Below are 27,763 nucleotides of genomic sequence, written 5' to 3'. Positions count from 1 at the left end.
AGCAAGGGTGTCCGATAAAATTTGCCTCATCATAGAGCATTTTACTTCATCATTTACAATGTGGTCCCACTTAACTCTTCGAGTATTATTAGAGACTAAAATAGAGGACGGAGCACCAACTTTCTCAGTTACTACTCTCTCTTCCGTGGAAACTTCCAACTGAACTAAAAGTGGGTCGTGATCACTCTCTGTCCTAGCTCGTACCTCCATATCAATCAATTTAGACCACAGTTCAATATTTAAAATAAAATAATCTATCCTGCTATGCTTTGTACCCATGTTATAAGTAGGTTTACCCTGGGGGTCTGATTTAGACCTACCGTTAACTGCCCGGAGCCCAAACTCCATTGTAAGTGCCTTTAGCTGAAGTGCGGCTGCCGACAAATTTTTAACAGGATCTAATGACAGGGTCGGGATACCCCAAACTGAATCCTCCTCACACGTGAGATTTCCATCTTCAGAACCAAGGGGTTCGTAGGTGCAATTGAAATCTCCAGCAATAATAATGTTCATTGAATTTTTTTGAGACTGCAAAAAGATATCAAGAGCAACCACTGTGGGTGAAATTCTTCCGCCCACCTGACCTCTGGCATAAACGTTCACTAGGGTGCACTGGAGACCATATCCAACGGAAATAGAAAGAGCCAAAATATCCACATATACAATTTCCACCTCCTTAACTACAATATCAGCCCGTTGTCGTACCCAAAATAAAAGACCTCCCAAGGATCTACCCTTGTTACTTGGTGCTGAGGTAGCTAGTTTCCCAAAAGACAGGAAGCCTGGCCTGAAATACATTTCCCTTGCCCAGGTTTCTTGAAACATTATTAAGTCGGCCTCTTCTATAAAGGAAGACCAATCCTCTGAGGCAACTTTAGAACCTAAACCCGCTATATTCCAAGAAAGAATTTTAAGTGGGCTAGGCTCAGATAGACTAGATGACCCATGGTTACCAGCTCTCTCAGCAACTAGAAGAACATTAGGGTTGACATAGTCAGCAGCAGTGATCTCAATGGATTCTCCCTGGGTGATGGATAACGGCTTTAACTTCGCAACTCCCCGACCCTCCTGCGAAAGTTAGTCACAATCTTCGAGCCCAGATAGTGGTGCAAAGCGGTTTGTGGTTGGGACCCGAAGGGGTCCTACCTGTAACACCCCTCTGTCTCTTATGTGAACACCCTGCCTTCTATAACTTGACATAAATTTACTATGAGAGTTATAAAAGGAGCTTAAGGGGCAAACGGTAATTTTAGATGAATTGCTTCCCCCTGTGTTGTTACTCAAATAGTCTAATATCATACTGGTTACTCTCGAATTATTAAAATTAGCCACAACACAGTCACCACTCTCAGTTTTGCCAGTCAGGCCCAACCATGAGCACCGGCTCGCCATAATAAGATGCTCACTAATATCCCACTCCGGACTTAATTCTTTTTTTCATTTGGGTGTTAAGCCAATGCATCACCTTCAGCATTAACTGATCCGTCGTTTCATTTTGTCCCTCTTGTACTGGGGGCACTTGTCTAAGTATTACCACCAGCGGGGCTGCTGCCGGGGCCAAATCAATAACTCCCGGCACAGAACCATGGACAAACCTAGTTTGACCCAGATTATGAGACATACATGCTTGAACGAAGTTTCCCCTTATCTGTGGTTGCCTGACCTCATGATCTCCCATTTGCCCCCTCGAACAATCATCCACAACCTTTGGGGGAGAGCAGGGTACAAACAGCGCCGACTCCCCCGACAAATCCACCGGGTCTGCACCCCCATCCTGTACACAACCAGCTATTCTGGACTTTTTCTTAGAGGAATGTATGGTGGCCATTCCTACCTTCAAGAGCACCGAACATTGGACTCATGAGTCAACTTACTTTTATTTACTGTGTCCGTACCCAGTGAGCACCACATTTACCCAGCCACCTTAGATTTCCAGTTCCTATTAATTTTCCCTGACTACACCTGTTTCTTCAGAAGCAAAAGAAATCCTTTGGCACAGTTAAGTAGAAGATGAAAGTAATGAACTTCAAATACATGCTTATTTGTGCAGCTAAGCTTAAGGTCATATACGATATACCCTCTATCTTTTTTGACTGGCTAGAAGTCATCAATGACTGGATAGCAGAAAAGAACAAAACTTCAGCCAACCTCAGGTTGACTATGCCCGAGCGGTGCACAAGAGCATGGCGGCTGGTAGGGCACACCCGGGGAAGAGGAGGTTCTCCAAATGGGGCAGAGGGTGCGCCCGGACTGAGTGGACTCATCCATAGCTGAAAACTGCCACCCACTGAAAAAGCCACTCTCCACTGTAATGTCAACAAATGACTCTCCAGACACTGAACATAGTGACTCAAACGGGGGCGGTGGGACGTGTTGGAGGTGTAGGCTGAACTTCCGTAAACAAATGGAAGCTATACCACCCTTCATGGAGGTTAATTTTCCAGGTTCATACTGCTAGGCTAGCAACATGCAATCTTTTCTCTCTTTTATGTGGGGAATCTCCATCCCACAAGGCAATAGTTAAACTATGTTCTGGATGGTGTTCATTAGGATGAAAGATACTTCATAGTTGGAAGCATGGGGTGAGGGCTGCTGGAGGGGTAGGGGAATTTGAGAGTTAACTGATTTTTTGGTGGGGGGTAAAGTTTTCATGTGAGAAGTTGTCTCACCACACACTACTTTGTCAGACTGAGGCACTTGGACCATGGGTTTCATTATTCAGGTCCTACCACACTCCATCAATTGCCAGTCAACTCAAAGATCTGTGTTAGAACTGCTAGATCCGCCTCTATTCGCATGGCCTCTGTTAGTGTGATGTCATGGAATGTTAAGGGTCTTAAAAAGTGGATCAAGAGAAGTGTGATCCTGCACTTCTCCAAGCACCACTCTCCTGTAGTGTTGCTTCTTCAGGAGTCTAACATGCTTGGTTGGGAGACAATGTAACAGTATCTTTCCCCACAGATTGCCAAATGACTTCAAGATCTTAAACTAGAGTTGGTCGGGCTTCCAACAGACCTTAACTGTTCACATGGGGGACAGGAAAGTGGCCATGAATGGTGAATTTAACACGAGAGTGAGAACAACAGGTCCTCGGAGGGGCACTGCCCTCATAGATTGGACTTCTGCCTTGGGCTTGTGTGCTGTATGGCTAGTGTGGAACTTCCATGCCAAAGAATATGTCAACATCTTGGACGATCATAAATCTAAGTCCAGAATTGGCTACTTACACTTCCTAGCTGCAGATATCGAGAGAAAGATAGGAGCTCATATACTCCCACATGGAGTGTCAAAGCACTCATCCCTAGAGATAAGGAATCGGCAGACCCATGTTGCGGTTTAATGGCTGGTGCCTTATGTATGCACAGTTTACCCAATTTATATCAGATGAATTGAAATCCTAACTTGTGATTAACAGAAGATATGTTGAATATCTCTGACCTTAAGACAATAGTGCTCAGATTGAAGCATCAGTGCATTGCTACTCACAAGGGTGATCTTCAGCAACTTGACAATGACAGAGAATGTCTGTGGTAATTCTATTTAAATGAATTCAAAAATTCTTGATCACATTCACTGGATGTTTTTATGAAATAGATGTTAAATAGGAGAAGCTTCTCAACTTGTTAACCACCAGGGACGCTGCCTCTAGAGTTTCCCCACAGGATTGCGGTGAGAAATCTGAGGTTTGATAGAGTATCCACCAGAAAGAGTGCTAATGAGGAAAAGTAACATGTTGCTCTGTGGATACTTCTAGCCACAGAAACGTATGAATGGCTACCAAAGCAGTTAATCTCAACGTGGTTAGTCAGTGGAATGGCTCCACTAAAAAGTCCTGCAAGACCAGACAGAAAAAAAATTCTATCTTGATGGACCTGAATGTCAAGGCAATGGTGCCTCATGAACATGTTCACTGATGCCCATGTAGCTGCCTGACAGATATCCAGAACAAGCGCTCCTTGTGCCAACATAGATACTAGCCTTAGATCTGGTGGAATGAGTTCGCTTATTTTCTGGAGGCTTCTTTTTAGCCAATGCATAGAAGATCTTAATACAGAGGACTATCTATCTGCTTCTGCAACACCTTGCCTTTTATTACCCATAAGAACCCTACAAAGAGCTGATTGTCCACTCAGTGTTCCTTGGTGCAATCAATGTAAAAGCTCAGCGCTCTTGGAGTCCTAACGATGGAGTCTCTTTTGGGGGATAAGGCAGAGCAAAGAAGGCTGAAAAACAATAGCTTGTTTGACGTGAAAAAGCCTCACAACCTTCGGCAGGAAAACTGATTTGAGTCCTTAAAACTAGCTGTCTAAAACAATAGTGGTATAAGGAGGCTGGACAGTGATGGCCTGAAGCTAACTCACATGGTATGCAGATGTTATCGCTATCAGAAAGACCTCTTTTAAGATGAGGATGTGCAATTTACACCTGTGCATTGGTTCAAATAGGGTGAGGCTAGTGAGCAACCAAATTTAAGGCCCACTGTGGCTTCACGAAGGGCTTTGGCGGAAACTTATGTTGCAAACCTTTAAGAAAGTGCATCACAAAGGGTAATCTGAACTAGTGAGGCTGGTCTGGAAAATGTTAAAAGGTAAAAATGCCCGACAAATAACCTTTAAGAGTGCCCACAGCAAGTTGCTGCTGGGCCAAAGACAAGGCAAACAACAACTCATCTGACAATTTTGCCTGCAATGGGTCCATCTGGCAGGTACTCCACCAAGCCACAAGCTTATCACGGCGCCCAGCATACACAGACTCCATAGAAGGATGCCTAGCTGCTAGGATCAAGTCACCAACCTCAAGAGGGAAAGCAAAGGAGATTAACTGTCGAAGCTCAATCTCCACGCAGGCCCTGGCTCAAAGTCTTGCCCTGCTGTTATGACAGAAGAGCCTCCCGAATCAGCATCCTGATAAGAAGACAGATGCTCAAGCCCAGAGGTTTTGAGCACCACACTCTCCTGGACCAATCCGAAGCCACTAGGTTGACTTGGGCTGGTCGTTTCTAATCTTTATCAGAGCACTGAGCAGGAGAGGTAGCAGTGGCAATGTGTGCAGGAGTTTCTTGCTCCACTTTATCCTGAATGCATCTCCGAACATGAGCAATCTTTGGAATTCCCAGGGCATATGTGCAGACAATGTGCGTTCTCGGTTTCCTCGGAAGACACCTTGTACAACCTACTTGTGTAAATGCAGAGTCTCCTGGCACAGGACAGAGGGCCCCACACTGCCCTGCTTGTTTCAGTACCATATCGCTGTGTGTGAGAATCCGCACTAACCTCATTTGATGTTAAGCAGGAAGGCCTCTAACGCCAAATGAATTGCCTGCAACTCCAACAAACTGACGTGGAGATGCATCACGGCTTCTGATCTCCACCTCTTACAGACGAGCTTCCCAACATAGTAGTGATGCATCCGTCACCACTGTCACCTCGCAGTGGGGTAGGGTGAGGGTTTGTCGCCGGTCCAACTGAGGTTGAGAAGCCACCACTGCATTTCTTTCACAGTCTTCTCCAGCCCTTGAATGAAGTCTGATAGGTTCCCATTGGTGCTCGGCCCACTGAGGCTTCAGATCCCACTGCAGAGCTCGCAAATGCCACTTAGCATGGTGAAAGAGCAAGATGTAGAAAGCTAGTAGGCCAAGAAGCCTCAGATAGACCCTGGAGAGACCCTGAAACATCTAGATCATAGCCCAAATGCCCTGGACTCGGAGGTCCGAAGGAAAGGCTTGAAAGCCCTCCATACCCAGGATGGCTCTGATGAAGGGGAACCTCTGCAAAGGAGCCAGGTTTGACTTCGACAGAATGATTGAGACCCCGAAGGTTGTCAAGAGACTAGCTGCCATCTGGAGGAGGTCCACAACCAACTGTAGCAGGCCTGCCTTTGACAGCCACTCATCGAGGTAGGGGAAGACTGCTACCCCTGACCTCTGAAGATGGGCAACGACCACCGCCATCACCTTTTTGATCACCCAAAGGTCACTTCAGAGCCCGAATAGGAGCACGACAAACTGAAAGTGCATGTGGTCCACATCGCATTAAAGGAGCGCCTGTGGGCCTGAAGGGACAGGGACTAAAAACAGATGCCCTTCAGGTCTGATGACACCATCCAGTCTCTGGGATCTAGGGCAGATAGAAACTCAGCCAGAGTGGGTATCTTGAATTGTTCCCTGCGCAGGAAGGCGTTGAGGGCAAATGTTTAGAATAGACAATGGTCTCAGTTTTTCTTCAGCACAAGGAAGTAGGAGGAAAAACATCCAATCCCCACTTCCAATGATAGTACCCCCTCTAGGACGTCTTTGGTCAAAAGAGTTCAAACTTCCTGTTCCTCAGAAATCTGTTCTGATGTAGGTGGCAGGTATGGTGGACAATTTGTAAAACCCACCTGCAGGATATAATATATTCCCACCCTTGAAGGAAGGATAAGTTACATACCAGTAATCCTAGTTCTGGTCAAGGGGTATACTCAAAGTCATAAGCAGTGAATAGTCCCCAGAGCATATACAAAAATACATATATATGTATATTTAGCAAATAAAACGTGTACGCAGTACCTTAAAACATACATATATACATGTATATACATAAACATGCAGCCTAACATCATTTAAACAGGCTAAGAAGCCAAAATTGCATTGGATCATGCAGTGAGCAAGGTGGTTTTGCCGCCGAAACGCGTCTGACCTAGTTTTGGAATAAATCGTTTTCTGTGTCAAAATTACTCACGGAGTTGGTGCCTGTTTGTTGAAGTGACGCACAGGATGTTAATATATATACACATGTATATACATAAACATGCAGCCGAACATCATTTAAACAGGCTAAGAAGCCAAAATTGCATTGGATTTTTCATTTAAAATAAAATAATCTTATATAGCATTTATGTAACAAAGAACATGCACCCCTCTAGTGTTCCAACACAGCATTTTATTATCAAAGAAAAAGGCAAGTAATAGCAGGCAATTAGCCCATAGGCTGCATAGATAAAACTACAACAGTAATAAAACTGACACCATGCCTTTAAGACCTCCAAGAGCTCCCTGCTCCCATTATGCACCACAGGTGATAGTTAGGAATCATGAAGCAATACAAGAAAAAGCTACTATACCAAAAGGTAGTCGTACAGGGAGGTGGACGGGTTGCTTGTGACTGAGGAGTTTATCCCTGGAAGAGAACTAGGATTACAGGTAAGTAACTTATCCTTCTCTTCCAGGGGATATTCACCAATAGTCATAAGCACTGAATAGAGTAGTAAGCCCATACCCACTATACCGTGGACGAATACCTGTATAGTTACAGCAATAAAAAAAGAAATCACTAAGGATAAATCATTCAAACAAATTTCTTAAAAAGGCTTGCCCGAATTGAGCATCCGCCTGAGTGTCAGAGTCTAGACAATAATGGCGAGTAAAGGTATGCACTGATTGCCATGTGGAAGCTTTACAAATCTCTGCAATAGGTAAATTTTTAAGTAGAGCTGTGGTAAAGGCCTTTCCCCTAGTTGAATGAACCTTTGGTTTACCAGGGAGAAGTTTATTGGCCAACTGGTAAGACAAAGTGATACATGAGACTATCCACCTAGAGATGGACTGTTTGGAAGCTGCACAACCAGTATTCATGGAGCCATGGTTCACGAACAGATGGTCTGATTTTTTCAAAGCCTTGGTCTTATCTAGGTAGAATTTCAGAACCCTCTTAAGGTCTAGTGAATGTAGAAAACTCAGATGAGTTTTAAGGACCACCCTGTTAGCATGAAAGATGACATACGGTTCTTTACAGCACAGAGGTTGTATCTCACTCACTCTGCGGGCAGAAGTGATGGCCACTAAAAAAGCAGCATTCCATGACAAGTGTTGTAGGGAGATTATGAATAGGTTCGAATGGGGCCCCCATCAATCTAGCAAGAACAATGTTAAGTTCCCATGGAGAGGATGGAGATCTGATCAGTGGATAGCCTTTCCCCCCCCCTCAAGGAAGTCTTTAACCACAGGTAGCTGGAAAAAGGAAACCTGCATAGGTGATTTACTGTATGCTGTAATAGCAGCTAGGTGGACCTTTATAGAAGAAAACTGAAGGCCTGACTTGGCCAAGTACAGTAGGTATGGTAAAATCACCTGCTCCCGACCCCGGATGGGATCAAAATCATTGTTAATGCACCATAAGTAAAAACGCTTCCATTTGAAAGTGTACGACTTTCTGGTGGATGGTCTCGCTTCTTTAAGAATGTTCATGCAGTCTGCGGACAGATCTAAATGCCCGTACTGGAGGACCTCCGGAGTTATGCCATTAATCAGAGATGAGAGGTTGGGGTGGAACACCTTTCCCCGTGCTTGGATAGTAAGTCCGGTCGGCATGGCAATCTTCTGTGTGGGATCTCTGATAGATGAAGAAGATCTGGATACCACCACTGGCGAGGCTACTCTGGTGCAATCAGTATCATTCTGGTGCAATTAGTATCATTCTGGTCTTGGTCCTGTAGAACTTGTTGATCACCAGAGGAATTAATGGAATTGGAGGAAAAGCGTAAAGTAATGTCTGTGACCATTTTATCAAAAGCGCATTCCTTCTGAAACCTGGTTGTTGGAACCTGGATGCGAAGACGGGGCATTTAGCGTTTGTTGCATCTCCAAACAGGTCCATGTCTGGAACACCCCATCGCTGAAAGATGTCCTGTACAACGTTGTTGTTTAGCACCCAGTCATGAGCTTCGTCAAAGTCATGACTTAGGGAGTCTGACTGGACGTTGAGAGTACCTGGGAGGTGAATTGTCAAAATGGTGAGATTTCTTGTGAGAAGCCACTTCCAGATGGTCTGAGCCTCCTGTGAGAGGGGTCTCGACCTGGTTCCTCCCTGTTTGGTCAGATAATACATGGTTGTGGTGTTGTCCATCTGAATCAACAGGGAGCGTGTGCGGAAGGAAGGGAGCAATGACTTGAGAACCAGATGTACCGCTTTCAGCACTAACAGGTTGATTTGGTAACCCTGATCTGTCTCTAACCAGAGTCCCTGTACATGAAGAGGACCCATGTGAGCCCTACAACCCTGTAGGGAAGCATCTGTGACGATTGTCTGACTGGGCAGATCCTGATGGAAAGGAACTCCCTTTAGCAGATGCGATAGTTTCATCCACCAATTGATTGAATCGTTTACTGACTGAGAAAGAATTACAAAATCTTCCCAGCGGTCCGATACTTGTGACCACTGGTCCTCCAGAGTTTGCTGCATAGGGCGCATTTGCAGTCTGACATTTGGAATGATGAAGATGCAAGATGCCATTGAGCCCAGAAGTGAAGAGAATTGCCTGACCGTGGGATGGCGAGAACCGAGGAGTTTCCAGCACTTGTCGTGTATTGAGGATAACCTCTCCTCCGAAGGACACGCGCTTTCACTTATGGTACCCAGAGAAGCACCCAGGTAGTGGATCTTTTGAGTTGGATTGAAAATCGACTTTTTGTAGTTGATTTGCAGGCCCAGATTGCTTAGCATTCATATGCTGAACGAGAGGTGATTCTGAAGCAGGGTGGCAGATTAGCTTTTCAGCAACCAGTTGTTCAAGTATGGATAGACGAAGATCTTTTGCTTGCGAAGAAAAGCTGCTACGACCGCCATCCATTTCGAGAGTGTGCGGTGGTGGCTGGTTTGAGCCTAAACGGGCAGACTTTGAACTGGAAATGTTGAGATAGTATTTGAAAACGCAGGAGTTTCTGATTTTGTCTGGAAATCAGCATGTGGAAATAAGCGTCCTGCAGATCTATTGAGCACATCCAGTCCCCTTGGTGTAGCTGGGGAAAAATCTGATGCAGCGCCAACATCCGAAATTTCTCTTTGCGGATGAACTTTTTAAAAAGTCTCAGATCGAGTATTGGTCTGTACTCTTGGATAGGGCCTCTTTTGCGTACCAGAAAGTATAGGAAATAAATTCCCTGTCCTTGCGGAGGAAAAGGAACTACTTCTATAACATCTTTCTTTAGTAGGGTGTTCACCTCTGCATGTAACAAGTGGTGCTGTTGGACATACCTACCCCGAGGTGGTACTAATGGAGGTGAGGATTTGAATCTGAGCAAGTAAACATTCTGCACAATATTGAACACCCACTTGTCTTTTGTGATTTTTCTCCACTCGTCCAGGTGAAACATAATACTTCCCCCCCCCCCACCGGAGTGGGTAACGGAGATGGGGGAGCCAGGGCTCATTGCTTAGCAGGTAGCTTTGTTGAGGAAGGTGTCTATCTTGGAGCTCCCCTTCCTCGACCTGGTCCATGCTGTGGTAATGCGACCTGGATTGTTGATGTTGAGTCGAGCAGTGAGGGGTTTGAACCCTAAATGGAAGGTCGTATACTCAGTACTAGCGTCTAAAGTTCTTACGCTTCTCAAGGCCGACCGCCTTTACAGTGTCAAACTCCGACTTCATCTTCGACATCTCGTCATCAGCATGAGTGACAAACAAGGAAGTGTCCTTAAAAGGAAGAATCATAATTCTTTGTTGTGCTTTCGGTTTGAGGCTCGTGAGCCGCAACCAGCCCGAACATCTGGCGCAAATACCATGGGAATAACCATGTGCTGACAAATCAGAGACATCCGCTAGTGACCTGGTTTGCAACCAGAACACATTCCTGTAAAATTTCATGTAAGTCCTGCTGGTCTTCCTTGGGCAGCTTCTCTGTGAATCTAGCCAACGAGTCACACATAGACCTGTCATCCTCCCCAGAAGTGTCACCGCACTAGCCAACTTCATGTAGGATGTCGATGTATTGCGTATTCTTTTCCCCAGAGAGTCGATGTGCTTCCTCTCCTTCTCAGGAGGGGCTGAAGAAGATGCTGCTCCAGGATGTGTCTTTGTGGCTGCTGTCACTCTAACAGAATCTGGGGGAGGATCTGATCGTAGGAACAGTGGATCCTGGTCAGGAACCTTGTACTTTTTTAAATACGCGGGGGCTGAACCCACCGCAGCTGGTGTTAAAGTCTGCAGTGCTGGTTCAAGTAGACCAGGAACCAGAGGAAATAAAGGCCTTGCCGAGGACCTATGGTGTAGAGTCTCGAATATGACAGATGAAGAAGTAGTAGGAACAAGCATGTCAATTTTCAATTTGTTGGCACCCCTGCAAAGGACTTCATTAAAAGTGACCATGTTGTAGACTGGAGACATTCTAGCTGGAGGGGTAGCAGACAGGGTTGGTGAGCTATCCCTCACCGATGACCTTGAGGATGTAGACTATGACTGAGACCTTCGCCTACTTCTTATCGATCTGGAGGATGGGTGAGAGCTAGACCATCTAAGTGGTGTCCTAGAACGGGAATGTCGAGCTGGAGGGGGCTTAACTTGCCTTGGAGATCTGTGTGGAGATCTTCCCGTAGACGCAGCAGGTGGAGGACCAGCAGAGACTCTAGAGGGACAGTATGTCCAAGAGTAGTCTGAACCAGGACTTCTGGGTGAAACCCTCCAATGTCAGATACTCTACAGCCATCGTGGAGAGAGGTTAAAAGGAGGTGTCTGTTTTCCAAGAACCAGAGATCCCTCTGGCGTGATTTCCACTATGTTAATGCCTGGAGAAGAAGCAGCTGCCCTCTACGTCGATCGTATGGACCTCGACGTCTATCTCGGTTTTCCCAGCACTTCCATGGAAGACGAGGGAGGTCTCGATGACATGATGCCTGCCGCCACAGTAAGATTTGCTTCTTTCGACGTCGAATGCCGGACTGGAAGTGGAGATACCGACTGCCGCTCTCTACGTCGACCGCCTATGCGACTGTGGCGGGGTCCTCGACGTCGATACTCTCAATGTCGACTGTACTTGCTACGACGGCGGCGGTGATCTGGGCGTTGACCGGTGCCTCGACGTCAGTGACTGACGACGAGGGAGAGTCTTCGACGTCGAGCCCGTCTTTGCCGTCGGCTTATGTCTGACATACTTCAAGCCCGAAGTTAAAGGTCTCGACGTCCACTTACGTTTTGACGGCGGAGGCTGTGACCTCTTTGACAGCGATCTGTGCCTCGATGTTGTTGCATGCCTTGTATGTTTTTCCGACGTCGACCTTGACGCTGAAGGTGAACATTCAGGGACCTGCTTTCTTTTTGATGCTGGAGAAGCAGAACAACGTTGTTTCTTCTGTTTTTCCTGAGAGGAGGGCTCTTTGCTCCCAAGGCCACTTTTTGAAGGTTCTTTTCTTCTCTCCAGCAAGGCATGCAGCTTTATCTTCTCTTTCTCTCTCGAAGTGTTCAACTGGAAAATTGCTGGCAATAATAACACTTCTCTGGATTGTGTGAGGATGGAAAACACACAATACAGACAGAATGCGGATCACTTTGCCATATTCTTCCCACAGGAGGGACATTTATTGAACAATATTGGCATTTTTGACAGAAAACGTTTTCACATTTGACAGAACAACAACTAAGCAGTCACAAAACTTTGAATGAAGGTAGAAGTAACTTTCAGGAAAACAATTTCTGACTATGTTCAATGCTCCAGGATCCTCATAGAAGGAGCCGGAAAAAAGAACAGACTTAACTGTCACATGTGGTGCATGATGGGAGCAGGCAGCTCTTGGAGGTCTTAAAGGCACGGTGTCAGTTTTATTACTGTTGTGGTTTTATCTATGCACCCTATGGGCTAATTGCCTGCTATTAACTGCCTTTTTCTTTGAAAATAAAAGACTGTGTTGGAACACTAGAGGAGTGTATGTTCTTTGTTACAGAAATGCTATATAAAATTATTTTATTTTAAATGAAAAATACAATGCAATTTTGGCTTATTAGCCTGTTTAAATGATGTTAGGCTGAATGTTTATGTATATACATGTATATATGTATGTTTTAAAGGTACTGTGTACACATTTATTTTGATAAACATACATATATTTATGTACTTTTACATATGCTCTGGGGTCTCCACGCATGGGTGGGACTATTCAGTGCTTATGACTATTGAGGAGTATCATCTGGAAGAGAAGTGGCTGATCATGCCTCCTACCAGGTGGCTGTGTGCCACTGAAGGCGCACTAAGGACGTTTTGAGGCGGTGGCTAGAGGGGCTGTGGATTGGGATATACATTGCCCTTAGTGGCCAAGTTGTTGTCTGTTGGCCCGATGCCCCAAATTCAAAAGAGCGGAGAAGCCTGCTTTGTGGGCAGCGTAGCCCGATGCTGCTGATACGCCAAACACCTGTCATATCCCTGAAAGCATGGAGCCGAAATGTCCAGAGAGATCGACCTGGTTCAAATCGAATTTCCTTAAAACGCTCCAGGGCCAAGTATGTCTTTTCACCAGCTGGGAACCTTTGAAGGGCATGTCCATTAAGGATGCCTTGACATCCCCCGAGAAGCCTGTGAACCTCATCCATGAGTGGCACCAGAGCACCACAATCATTCCCATTGCCTTTTCTAAACAGATTGTGATGTCCAGAACCAAGTGGATGACAAACTTGGCTGCCTTCCGGCCATTCTGAATGGTTTGGGCCAAAGAAGCATGTAAGTCTTCTAGGACTGCTGGTAAGATCTCAACGACCATGGTACAAAGTGCATGAGTGTAACATTCAAGGAGGCAGCTAGCACTGACTGACTCAAGGCAAGACTGGAGAACATTTGCTGGGCAAATGTTTCCGTACGTTTGGATTCTCTGCCAGGGGTAATCTGGAAGACATTAGGATTCACTCCACTGGTGGACTCCTGCACCACCAAACTATCAAGAGTTGGAAGCTGGGTTAAGAAATCTGTGTTGCCTGGGGCTGTTCTCTGGCAACTGGTAACTTGGTGATGGACAGGGGCCAAAGCAAGGTTTAGCCAAAGTAGCTAACAGTGAGGGCCTTGTTGAAGGGCAGTCGGGGTTCAGTAGGTGCCTGGCCAGTCTGAAGAACCTCAGTGAGCATATTTGTTTTTAACCTCCAGGGCAGGATGTAGTGGGTAGGTGAAGGTCAAGGACCTTAGTAACCCTCCTAGGTACTGTAGCAAATTACTGTTGGTTGTTTAGGGGGTAAACTAACCCAGTATCAGACAAATACTGGACTGAAATACTAACAACACTTTCAAAAATATTAGGCAGGCGAATACACTGCTCATCTTTCAAGTCCTTCCTGGGGATCTCAGAGGACCTCTGTGGCACTTAAGGAAAGCGGTGTGGTGGGTAATTGTACTGTGATAGCCAAGAGAAACCTCACCAGATATTGAAAGTCATCTACTGCACCAGATACTGGTCTGGGGAAAGGGCATTGGCAACTGTGTGAAAATGGAAGAACCTAAATACAAGGTAAGGGGTTGCTCTCACAAATACATAGGGGTGATGGTGGGACTACTTTGGCATTCTGAATGTGTAATGCATTGTGCTTTTGAAGTCTGTGTTACTTGGAAAAAACTGTTTTTATGTTGTACTGTGTGCAGATTCATTTCACTAAATCAAATATCGTTTATTACAAAAAGGAACTACCCGGGAATAAGAGCATGTTTTTATAACACAACAACATATGTTTCAGGTGTCATTGGAAGAGGATGTGTGGCCAAGAATTCTGTATGTACATTGTGTGTTCCGTTGGAGCATTCTGACAATGAATATCAAGGACAAAAACGACAGATCAAAAAAATAGTAGTTTGAGATGAAGTTGAGACTATGATCCCTGTTGTGCAGGATTTGATATTAACGGTATAGGAAGATAAAGCAAAATGTCAAGATCATTTTCACTTAACATTGTAGACAGTTTTCTTAATGTGTAAATTGATTTTGGAGTCCTCATAAGCATGCTATCACAAGAGCGGTTTGCAAGAATGTGGGGAGACAGTGCGAATAGGGGCAGCCGGTAACCTAAGGCAGTCAAAAATGACATGGTATTGCGAAACAGAATTAGAATTAAAAGGAAAAGTTATCACAGTAAAGGTCTCTGTAAACAAGAAGAGATTTAACACAGTGCCATCCAAAGTAACTTGAAACTTAAACCTGGTACCAAAAAATAATGAATGCAGAGTCCACTTGTCTGTTCTGAATAAATTCACCGCTGAATTCAATTAGAGGAAGATCAGGTGGTTCAAGTACAAGACTAAAGGGTCCAAAAGTAAGATAAAGTCATGGAGAACACCACACCTTTTAAGCTTAAGCTGAGAAATCTCTTTCAGTATATGCGAAGATTTAGCAAAGGTTCTTAACAACATATGTGAGGAAGAGGTCATACAGCTCATGGACTCCTTAGTTTGTTTCTTTCATTTGGTAATAGCATGCAAGAAGGACACGGATTTGGAGGTATCCACAGATCGAAGCAGATTCCTTAAAAGGATTTTGGTCGAGGGCCATCCCTTATCCTAGGCTGATGACTTCTGGTTGACAAAGCAAGGGTGAAAACGTTTAGTGAAAATATAGCTGGGGTTGGCGTATTATCAGGTCTAGCTCAAACCAGAGCTATGAAAAGCTGCTTTTATGTCTGTTTTGAACACTTTCCAACTTTGCAAGTTGCCTTTTGGGTTAGACTTTTGTATTTAAGTGGATTATATGTCATACGTATGAGGAGGTTGCCAGGGTGGTTGCCTCCAGGACAAAATGATGACTTTCCAAAAAAGCTCAGATCAGCAAAATAAAATGATAAAGAAACTTGTAGGCATTTTCCAGAATAAAGGGGTCATCATAAACAAAAGGTACATCCAGATAGAACTGTGTTGAATATTTGAGAAACATCTCAATAGCAGTGTTGAGTCACATCTTGGTTTAATCAAAGTCACTGGGGAAGTATTAAAGCCAAAAACTGAGATCTGCTTTGTGAATTTTACTCTAAATTCTAAAGAACTGAATGTTTAAAGATGTTAATGTCTTGAATCACAGATAGGTGCCTGAATAAATTTAAGAGGTAGCTGTGTGGGTCAAAGCACTGAAATGGTTTGTTGCCAGTTCCATACGACTATGTTGTGTCACTGTTGCTGTTAACTCATATGGGTAGCTGCTTTCCTAACATAGGTTGATGAAAGAGAAAAAAAAACATTGGTTTTGTGCTGAAAACAGCTATTATTGAGAAATATCTCTTATTGAGTTGTCAGGCACTGGAGAAATGTACCATTTTTCTCTGGTGAATGGGATATAATAATGGGATAGACCAAAATCAATTTTGTTTATACTGAAGGGCTAAGATGTGCATAGTTCTTCAACAAACACCTGTCTTGAATTATTGCAGGATTAATGTAATGTGCAGTCTATTCCAAGTGATAGGAATTAACAGTTTACTGCCTGTCATAGAGGCCAGTCAAAAAGTACACTATATGTGGTGGTGGAATAGATGAGGAGAAATGTTTTACTGCGCCAATGAAAGGATGAGGGTAGTGCGGTGGGATACTGTAAACAAAGCTTTTCTGCCTTGGAGCAGAGTCAGATTTTCAACACGTCAAAGTTTATTTTGCAACCAGTCATCTATGAAAGATATTAACAAGCGAAGGATCTGACCTGAACTCGTGGCCACTGTAGATAGGAAAATTGGCGTATAGCCTTGTGCAATGTGACCAGCTGTGAAAAGCATTTATTCACTTAAGCTGCAATGATGAAACGGCTTGCATGATCAAATTACCAGCACCACATGATAAATTAAACAAAATAAAATATTCATCTTTATTCTAACTATAATGCTATCATAACATTACAGAAAATTAAAATATGTTGAGTCGATTGGAATTAAAAGTAATCCACAAGATAACCGATAATTAAACATATTAAAACAAAATTGAAAAAATAATTAATCTTCCTCAATCCATCAATGACCCAAAAATGAGCCCTAAATTACACTAAATTGCAAATCTTAACTCTATATTAAATAAAAGTAAATTGAACTGACATACATTTTAAAAATCAACCTAATTAGAATTCTCTTTCTAAATTTCACTAACCTATAAAGATGAAATTCAGGTTTTTTTTTTTAAATGGTGATATGTCTAAGTAGTTGTAATTAAAGTACTTGAGTAGTTTAAGTGATGGCAAAAAGCAAAGGTCCAACAAACTAAAGACAAAATAACTGCAGGATAGTACTTCTCCATCTTTCAGGATGGGCAGGGTCAAGATTTGAAGGCTGCTTGCAATGGATATGGGGTAAGCATGAGTTCTCGTGCAGGGCAAAATTTTTCCAACTCTGAAGATGGGGTCAATATGAGCCAGAGGCTCAGGCACAACTGGAAAGTAATGTTGACGGAGTTTTGAACAGAGGGTCTTTCTTGCAGAAACATGCCAGCTATGTAATCTGTTTGCAGAGATAAGATTTTTAAATTTTCAGCATTCTTGGAACACATATGGGTCTTGCAACATCTCCCCTACGTTTATTGTAAAGCAGGACACCGAGCTATCAGGCTGTGTTGTGTTGCAATAAATAGGACGAATCCATGCTAAAGCAATTAAATAGGGTACATCACCCTAAATACTTACATGGTACCTGACGTAGTTGGCACAATGGGAATATCCTCTGCTTCTGCTGGTATTGACCATGGGATTTGAAATTGAGGTGCTAGTTCCCGCATAATAATGTTTCTAGGAAATAAAGAACAATACAAATGAGAAACCAGCAGCATGGAAAAGTAAGCAATCATGATTTTTTAGCAGAGTTAAAGATTCCCTCAGAGACACAAGTACATTTCAGTTACATCCACTTTAATAAACAATACTAGTTTCAATATGAGGACCTTCTATCTAATAGCGATTTCATGTTTACCACAAAAAAAGCAATGTTAGCCCTTGTGCCAGATTGACCCTCTGAGCCGCTTCCGCCCTCGGATCCAGTACTGACCAGGGCGATGAAATTGCTCAGCCCTATGCCGATGACAATTAGTATGAGAACTTGCAAGACGCTAGTGGGTTGGACACTTCATCTGTCTGCCTTAATCTCCCCTTCTGACCCAGCCATGGAAGAATCTGCATCCTTTGCCATGGTTATGCGAAGGGCAACTGGAGTCCTTCACCTCAACCTCGTCATTATGAAGGTGAAAACAAACATCTTGATTGAAGTCCTGCAACCTGACCAGACTGCTTCTTAGCCTCGCCTATCTTTTAATGAGGCCTTGGCAGATACCCTACCTTGTACCTGCCCGCCTGTTAACTGGCAAATTGCCAGATGCCATCGCCCTGCCCCAGGCGTACACAGCCTTTTTGAAGCAGCACCTTTCTCACATCATTCCACTAGCCAGACCAAACCGCACAATTTTCTTATCACTCCCCCTGACAGGGAATCGGAGCATGTGGAGACATTCAGAAAATGTCTCTTCTCATGAGCAAGCTTGACCCTGTGGCCAATTAACACCTCCTGTTTGCTGAGCCGTTATACTCATGCCTTCTGTGACTCGGAGTCGCAGGTCCTCCCATGTGTTCCTGAAGACCTTCTCCCTTTTCTGTCAAAGGCCATTCAGAATGGTCATGATGCAGCCAAGTTCACAATCCATTGTGGCTTGGACACAACCGACTCAGTTGGATGGGATAATTAGCACCACTTTTGCCATCTGTTGCCATGCGTGGCTACAATCAACTGGGTTCTTTGGCGATGTACAGTCCTTCATGATGGACATGCCGTTCGATGGGACTTAGTTGTTTGGGGAGAAGGCTGATTCTGCCCTTGAACATTCAAGGAGAGTAGGGCTACCGCTAGCTCTCTGGGTGTTTCTACTCCGCCTCACCAGCAGCAATGTTAACGTTCTTTTCGTGGATTCAGACTAGGCAGTCCTTAATGTTAGCTTGACCCTCCCCAGCAGGGAACCAAACCATTTCAAGTTTCTAGGTCAGAGTGCCGCTCGGTCTAATATCCCTCGACCCCCGCAAAACCTCTTTACTGTATCCTTACAAAGTCACAGCCACCTGGTGGGAGACAGAATCCACTGATTCGATCCAGGGTGGCAAGAACTCACATTGGGCAGGTGGGTTCTGCACAATGTTTGGGAAGGATATGCTTTACCCTTTCTTTCTGACCATCTCTCCATTCTGAGGTAGAAAGTGCAAGCCCTTTCGGCGAAAGGGGCAGACGGGAGGGTGCTATTGCCAGAAGTAAGCTGTTGTTATTCTGCTACTTTCTGGTGCCCAAAAGGGACGGAGGTCTTTAGCCTATTCTAGACCTGTGCTCTCTCAATGCCTTCTTCCAGAAGATGTTCAAAATACTCACACTGGCCCAGGTCTGGTCAGTGCTCGACCCAGGAGCTAGATGGTGCCACTGGATCGTCAGACTGCCTATCTGCATATTCCTGTCCTGCTGGCCCATCTGCTCTACCTGCGGTTCATGGTGGGAAGCAGCATTTTCAGTTTGCTATGCTCCCCTTTGATTTCCCCAGAGCCCATAGGGTGTTCACAAAAATAATGGCGGTGGTGGCAGCACATCTACGGAGGTGAGGTGTGCCAGTCTTCACCTACCTCAATAACAGGCTGTTGAAGGAGAACTCGCCTCAGGCAGTCGTAAACCACCTTCAGTCTACGCCGAACCTCCTGTCATCACTGGGAGTTCACAATCCACGTGCCGAAGTCAAACCTGACTTCTTCACAGATACATCTGAGCCATTCTCGACACAGTTCAGTTTTTTGCCTTTCCCCCTGAGAAAGAGAGTCCCTATTACCTAAAAAAAACTCATGGGTACTCAGTTCCAACCTAATGTTAACCCTGGAGTCACAGCAGCGACCACACCACTAAGTTGTACGTCAGTAATTGGGCTGCAGGAAGACTATTTTACTTCATCAACATACAGAGGTCCCAAAGGGTGTCCTTAGAGTGTCAATCTCCAATGATCTCTATGTCAGCTGACCGCCAATCACGCATGCATCGTGCTAATAGGAAGCCCCAATTTCTCCCCCATATCATCGTCACTCCTCCCAAGGTTGTCAGCCCCACCACGGAAAATGCCGGAGCATATAATGAGTGTTGGTGCTTTTTTCGGACAATTGCTCTCCAATAGCAGATTGCCAATGTGAGGAGTTTGGGTTGTTGTGCAAGTGGCAATCTTACACTCCGTAACAGAGCTGCCAGAGCCCACTGTCTGTACGGTGTCCCATCTCTCAAACTTCCTCCAAGAACACCCTGCTAACCAGTACACTAATCACTACATCTCAGCCAACAGATAGTAGAACTCATAATTGGGCACTCCAAGACCTTTATGTCTTGCGCAGAGGGATCCACTGGCACTAGCCATCCCAAATTAAATGCCAGAGAAGGGACTCGAGCAGTTGGAACCAACTCCTGGATATCCAGACCAAAAGGTTCACACAGATTGCCCTGTGGAACATCCACCTCTGAGTAATAAATCATAACGCCCAAATATTTAAAGGTGTAAATGTTCCCCTTTAACGCCAAGCCTATTTACCAATACAAGGGCCTACATAAAAGCAGATGAAACAGGAAATTCACATGTCTCCCCCCAATTGTCCAACGCTGGCTACTATCCCAAAGTCTGCCAAGAGTTCTACGCTGTAAGGAATACCCATTGGCATGGTGAGCAAAAAAACAATGGATTTAGGCCCAGATCTCTGTACTGAGGTGAATGTATGACATTGTTCTGCATTCTGTCCATCCACTGTTGTTTTTGCATTTGTCACCCCGAGTGCGACGGGTATGCTCAGACGTGAGTCCCGTGCTCTCCATGCCACTGGAATCAAGCTATCCTGGCTGAAGAGGGGTGAAACCCCGAAACCGGTCCTAGGATGCTTGTTTCCAGTCCAGGGAGGACCTGGCTTGGCAGTTCGGGCTGGACTGTTCCCATGAGGCACAGGGTCAAGACTGATTTGCATATGGCTGGGTTCAAACTGGGAAAAAAAAAAAAGCATGGTGAGCAAAAAAACGATGGATTTAGGCTCAGATCTCTGTACCGGGGTGAATGTATGACATTGTTCTGCATTCTGTCCATCAACTGTTGTTTTTGCATTTGAATACCCATCTCAGCATCCCATAGAGACAAGAGCATATCATCTCCATAAAATGATGGCAAATTGCTCCACCACCAACGCAAAGATTTTCTGGGAGAGTGAACAGCCCCCAGAGATACCGGGAATGCCTCAGAAGCCGGACCCGTGCTCGAGCCTCCACATAACGCAGGGTGGCCCACCATTCCCATCCTGCCACAGGCTCACAGAAGTCATGAAGGCCCAAAGGTGTGTGCAGTGTGTTGAACGCCCTTCTCAGGCCCAGGGATGAGACCACCGCATTCAGATATTGAGATGTCGACGTCTTTTCTAAAACTCTGGAGCGTCTGATGTTAGCAGAAGTATTTTGCTGGTGAATAAACCCACACTGATCACTGTGCACCAGGGTCTGGAGAAAAGGCGGCAGACTATTCGCTAATATCTTACTGAGGATTTTATAACTGAGGTTTAACATAGACAATGGCCTAGAAGAGGCCACACTCAATGTTATACCCAAGTTTTGTTATTGAAATAATGAAAGCGACAAACTAATGCTTAGGTGTACATCTCGACAAGTCTGGGCAAAAGATTGGCCAAGTAGGTCTGGTAAAATTCCACCAGTAGCCCATATGTGCATGGAATTTTACCCAGTGCCAGCTCCTTATTAGCCTTCCTGACCTCTGATTCTGTTATTGGACCACCCAATGTTAGACCTGGCATTCTTAGGGTGGTCTTTCCCCAGACTTTTTGCCTTTTACCTCCTGTTTTTGCTGATTCTTTTAGTTGGCTTTTGGACTCTGAGCACATTACCACTTTTAATCAGTGCTAAAATGCATGTGTGTAATTTGTGTAAACATCATTGGCACATTTAATTTAATGGTATGTCCATTGTAAAGTGGTATACCATAAACCCACGGCCTGCAAGTTAAATGCTACTAGTGGGCTTCAGCACTGGTTGTCCCACTCACAGAAGTAGCCTTTCATACCCATCTCAGGCCTGCCACTACAGTGCCTGTATTTGCAGTTTACTGCCACTTCGACATGGCATTGAGAACTACTTGCCAACCCTTAAACTCACCTTTTATTACATATACGTCACCCCTAAGGTAAGCCCTAAGTAACCCTAAATGAACGTGCTATGTAGATAAAAGGTAGGACATGTACCTTTATGTTTTACATGTCCTGGTAGTGACAAACAGCCTATTGCGTTTTTCACTACTGTGAGGCCTACCAATCTCATAGATTAGCATTAGGAATTCTCATACCTTTTTAAGAAATTATTTCTCATCAGAGAGGAATAGCTTTTTCATGTTTTAGATCTTTGGATTGGTAATGATAAATCCTCGCTATTGGTGAAGTTTGATTTAATTACTATTTTTTAAATGTCACTTTTAGAAATGCCTGCTACCTTTTGTGTGCTGAACGTAAAAGTGCTCTCCAAGGGCTTGCTGACCTGTCCCTGTTCCCGAAGTCTCAGGGCCATCAAATACTTCAATCCCTGCTGTGGAACTCTGCCATACAGGAGTCCGGCAGTTACACTTCAACTATCAACCGCCTGGGCCTGCTTGTCAGCTTGTTCTGATCCAAATCGCGCTCTGTGTTGGGAGCAGAGATCGAGCTTTGGCTGCTTCGCCCCAACTAAGCGCGGCTGGAGAGAAGATAGAGTGCGTCACAGTGGTAACACTCCGAGCACCTGTTACCAGCAACACAGCAGCGCCGAAGAAAGTCCTCTCTGTGCCGCCTGGTCGCCTTGATTTTTTTTTTTTTTTGAATATTTTTATTAGGGTTTTGCATACAACATTCAGTAATGTACATCAGATATATCATTGACGAACCACTTTTTACATCATTGTGAAGTATCATTTCTGTTTACAAAGGGTGATTGTATTCGGTGCCTAGTCCCTGGAACCTCTTGACACTGCTACAATCGTACGTCTACTACTGGTTTGTTCCACTAGGCTGTAGTGTGTTCTATTGCGACTGTACCGGTGTGTCACGTATTAGCTGGGGTTAGCTCGTTCTCCCCGTTTCTATCTGTGTAGCTCTTCCCTTATGACATAGGACGCCTGGTCGCCTTGATGACGAGAGTCTCCGTGGCAGCTCTCTCCACCCACATGGGGATCTCCAGTGCTGACTGCCAACCTTGACCAGAGTGACATGAGGCCCCTGCAGCTTTCGAAAGGTACTGTGATTCTGACCTCCAGACCGAGGAGTCCGTGAAGCTGCCCGCACATTCACAAGCAACTCTTTGCTGCAGGCGCTGATCCCGAAAGGACCCATGCAGATTTCTCAACGAGTGCTGGTTGGGCCCGACCTGTGATTATAAACATATAGAGATCCACTTCTTGTATGAAGAACACTTTAACCTGCATTTGCACTAGCATTACCTTAAAGAATCAAATAGTACCCAATATGCTTTTGAGCACTGTTTTTCCTTTGAGCATTTAATGTAATATCTTGAAAAATACTCTTAGGATTTTTATTGTTTTGGTCTTGTTTTGTTCAGAATATAATAATCTATATTTCTAAACCTGTGTGGTGTCTTTTTGTAGTATATTCATTGTGTTACTGTTTGTGTGCGTGCACAAATACTTTAGACATTGCTTCTTTTGATAAGCCTGCCTGCTCTGAGCCAAGCTACCAGACGGTGAGCACAGGTTATCTTAGTTGTGTATCTAGTTCACACTGACTAGAATGGTGGGTTCTGCCTGGCACGGGTGTATACCTCAGCCAATCAGAATCACCTTTTCTAACACCCAGCAATTCATGCTTTTCATCAGCCAACTGGGGTAGCGGTGCTCTGTTCACAAATTTGGTTATATCAGACCGCAAGGCAGCGGCCCCTGCCCCCCTCCATGTGAGTAGTGTTTAAATGTTCTCAGGGGAGGGCGGGTCAAAAAACACATGTGCTCCAGCATCACTGTGAGCTCCTCCCTATCTTCCAGCAGTCTAGGTCACAATGTCAGGGACCCCATCATGTCCCATCTCAGTTCGCCCATGCTTGTTGCCGCCCTAGCCAGGTCGTTCTTCAATGTTCTCTGTTTCCCAACAGCCTGGCCAATAGAGAAACCCCATATAACCATGTTAAAAGCATCCTATTTAGTAAGGACATGGCTCGCTGTCTGGTGGGTGAATTGGAAACATTCCGATAAAGCATCCCCCAGTGACGACCTAAACATGAGTTCCTGAAAGCGCAAAGCCAGAAGCCTCCACGCCGGCATGAGGGTCAGCTGGTGCCCCATGTCAATCAATCAGTGGATTTGTAAATAGCGTCTCATCACCCGGGAGGGTATCCAGCCACTGAGGAAGTGGCAGTTGTCGGAGAGATCAGTTACACAGTCAAGTCTTGAGCGCCTTCCTGATTTCTAGAAGAGAAGCAAAGGTTCGGAGGCGCAAAAGGAGTTTGTTACAGGATTTTGGCATGAGGTACGAGAAGGAAAGTCCTCCGTTGTTGCAACGGAGAATGCGAGGGGTGTGAGTGAGGGACAGGGATGTGGATCACAGGTGTCTAGAGGGCTGGTGGACGTTCAAGCTGCGGTTGATGTAGGCTGGACCTTGGTTGTACAGGGCCTTGTAGGTGTGGATCAACATCTTGAATTGGTATCCCTTGTGTACGGGGAGCCAGTAGAGTTTCCGGAGGTGGGGGTGACTTTGAGTCTGGTCGCGTAGTTCTGAATGGTTTGAAGTCTCTTCAGAAGGTCGGTGGTGATTCCTGCGTAGACTGCATTGCCGTCGTCTTGATGGCTGGTGTTTAGGGCCTGGGTGACGGAGCATCTTGTGTTGATGGGGAGCCACTTGAAGATTTTCTGTAGCATGCAAAGTGTGAGGAAGCAGGCGGAGGAGACGGCTTGATTTGGGATTTCATAGTTAGCTTGCTGTTCAGTATTATGCTGAGGTTCTTTCCTGGTCAGTTGGTGTGGTTGAGGGTCCTAGTTCTGCTGGCCACCACGAGTCGTTCCACGGGGAGGAGTTGATGGCGAAAATCACCACTTCCGTTTTGTCCGTGTTGAGTTTCAGGAAGTTGTTTTTCATCCAGTCAGTGAAGTTTGTCATAAATCTGCAGAAGTTGGTGGTGGTGAGGTCTTCTACGAGGAAGATGAGCTGAGAGTCATCTGCATAGAATATGATGTGGTAAACTCGCTGCTGATTCTTTTGCTTTCAACGATGTGGTGCGGACAAGGGTCTGTGGAGACTTCGGGGAGGACCGAATTCATGATGGCGGAGGTGTCCTGTGGGGTGAGCGGGTCCAGGTTGGTGGTCAGTGGCGGCTTTTGTAGGTGCGTGGTGGGAGAAGTTGGAGGGGGTGGTCTGGGGTGTAAAAAAGCAGGATCTTTCTGGCATAGATACTCCCACCTATAACACATCAAAGTATTGGGAAGTCCCAATGACTTAAGGGGTAAGAGAGGCAGGATTGTGTAGAGTATATCCTCCCATACAAACTATATGCACAAAAAATACTCTAACAGATCTGAGAGGAGATCTAGCAAGATAAAGGAATGGGGGGAGAGAAATGAGAACTCCTAAGATGAGGTTGTGCCTAATACAACCGTGGTCGTGGGGAAGCTAAGTGTTTCTTTAAGTTACCCTCACACACCCTAGTGGTGTCATGCTTCATCATCGGGTCACCCAGACCCCTAGAAGTCCGGGTGGGCTCGACCACAGTGTTGGGAGTGCTTTTAATATGTTTTACGGCAGAGGGAGTTAACTAGATAAAATACCGCAGGCAGATCCCCAGTATCCCTTTATTCTTGGGTCTGTCCGGGTAGTTAAAATAGCACAGTACCTCCGTCTCCTTTACTAGTTTTTATACCACCACTTTAATATTCACACTTTAAACTAGCATACACACATCACACTCCTGCCATGGCTGAACAACTAGGGATTGGTTATACAGACGAGATGGCGTCTGCTATTTTAGCAGGACCATCATTACTTCCAGATACCAACATTGGTCAGAGTCTCTCCCAAGCACAGAATTGGGACGAATTAAAAGAACTCAAACGCTGTCAAATGAGGACCCTCCTGCACGGAGCCATCTTGACAGAATATCTCCGTGGGAACATAGCACCAACAGGCTTGTTGGTCACGAATGCACCCAGGATCTTCCTGGATGACCCCCTTTTTAAAAAAGAGTGGTCACTCATTGCATGGCGCTGTTCGAGGGATTGGCTTATCCTGATAATTAACACTGCCAAGCGCCTATCGGATACCATACTAATTAAAATCAAAACCAGCGAAGACCACCTCATTACAGAAATTAAACTATCACTGTACAAAAAGAAGCTTGAAGAAGTGAACAAAGAGATCATTGAACACAAGGAATATCTCACGCAAAAAAAGATTTCCAAATTACAGAAAGACCTTAAAAAATTTAGCCATGAGAAGGTATACCCTTACATAAAGGATGATTACAAAGGAGAGGACAATTCAGACACAGGTTCCTCACGCAATGACCGGTCGGGATCTTCTGATTCCGAACAGGACAGTTGGTCTAGTGATGGTTCATATAAAAATTGGCAAAACAAACCAAGAAGACCGCGACGCGGAAACTTCAATCAAAGATTTGGACACCCACAAATGTACCCATGGTCTGGCCCATTTGGTCCAGTCCCTTTTCAAGGACCGCCACAATTTCCAATGAGTCCTTACTTCCAGCCTGCATTTAACCAGCATTTTTTAGGACAGGGCGGAAGGAGGGGGAAACGAGGAAGACGTGGCAACAGAAGAGTACAGTGGGAGGAGGACAGGCCAGGACCGAACACAAGGAGCAACTCCAGGGACCAACCACAACCGGGGACAAGCACAATGAGGGATTAGTAGTTAACTTAACAGACATAACCCTCACCACAGATGAGATGTCAGTCTTGGAAAGAGGCCTCGAATTCGTTCCAACTACCCACCTAGACAAATTCCAGTTACGCTGTGAACTTGGGGAATTTTTTAGGAAAATTAGACTCAAGGTTTTCTTCCAAGACAAGGAAGAAGTCATCAGCGATGGAGAGTACACTGATTTAAGACTTAAATCAACCTTTTATCCACCCTCAAACATGATGCCTCCAGAAGTACTAGCCTTTGAAGAAGCAGTTGCCAAAGAAGTAGAGGAACTACAACCCAGAGTTAATGCTTTTAATAACTTGAGCAACAAAGAACGTATGGCCTTGACTAAATTGAAAAATCGTACAGAAATAATAATCAAACCCGCTGACAAAGGGGGTGCCACAGTCATCCAAAGTTCGTTGGCATACAAGACTGCATGCCTCACTCTGTTGGCTGACACTAAATTTTACAAAAAAAAAACAGAGATCCCACAAAGAAACTCAAGACAACTATATCGGCTCTGACATCAGATGCACTTGGGAAGGGATGGATCACTAAAAAAGAACACACGTTTTTGAATCAAGAGGAACCTAGAATTCCGCTATTTTACACCATCCCCAAGATTCACAAGGGAAAGTTACCTCCTCCAGGGAGACCCATAGTGTCAGGAATTGGCTCGGTTCTGGAACCACTCTCCCAATATACTGACTGTTTTTTGCGCCCTCTGGTTAAACAGATAACATCATACGTACAGGATACAAAACATCTCCTGAATCTTCTGACTAACATTGAGTATGACCCAACGAATTGCTTTCTAGTAAGTCTAGATGTGGAAGCACTGTATACAAGTATACCCCAGACCGAAAGCATTGGAGTCATTGAACAACTCCTAGAGAATGAGGAATGGCAATGGACTGCACCCAAGGAATGGATCATTACGTTAATGAGACTGGCACGAACGGAAAACTTCTTCAAGTTTGAATCCCAGTTGTACTGGCAAATCCATGGAACTTCTATGGGGAGCACCTTCGCTCCTAGTATAGCATGCCTATACATGAGCCATTTTGAGAACCAACATATTTGGAATGCTAACCCATACACTAATAACATCTGCAAATGGTATCGCTATATTGATGATATCCT

General features: G+C 44.9%; 1 protein-coding gene across 2 annotated transcripts in view; it reads right to left on the bottom strand.

The window, feature by feature from the left end:
* Positions 1 to 27,763, bottom strand: part of PPIP5K2 (diphosphoinositol pentakisphosphate kinase 2) — a 1,583,220-nt gene that overhangs the window by 1,107,895 nt on the left and 447,562 nt on the right. For both annotated transcript variants that reach the window (XM_085632565.1, XM_085632566.1), the window contains exon 10: positions 17,366 to 17,467. In XM_085632565.1, the coding sequence (XP_085488691.1) occupies positions 17,366 to 17,467 (102 nt within the window). The remainder of the gene's footprint in view (positions 1 to 17,365; positions 17,468 to 27,763) is intronic.

The sequence above is a fragment of the Triturus cristatus genome, chromosome 2_1 (genome assembly GCF_964204655.1).
Source record: "Triturus cristatus chromosome 2_1, aTriCri1.1, whole genome shotgun sequence".
In the NCBI taxonomy this organism is placed as follows: domain Eukaryota; kingdom Metazoa; phylum Chordata; class Amphibia; order Caudata; family Salamandridae; genus Triturus; species Triturus cristatus.
This window is presented reverse-complemented; position numbering and strand designations above follow the sequence as displayed.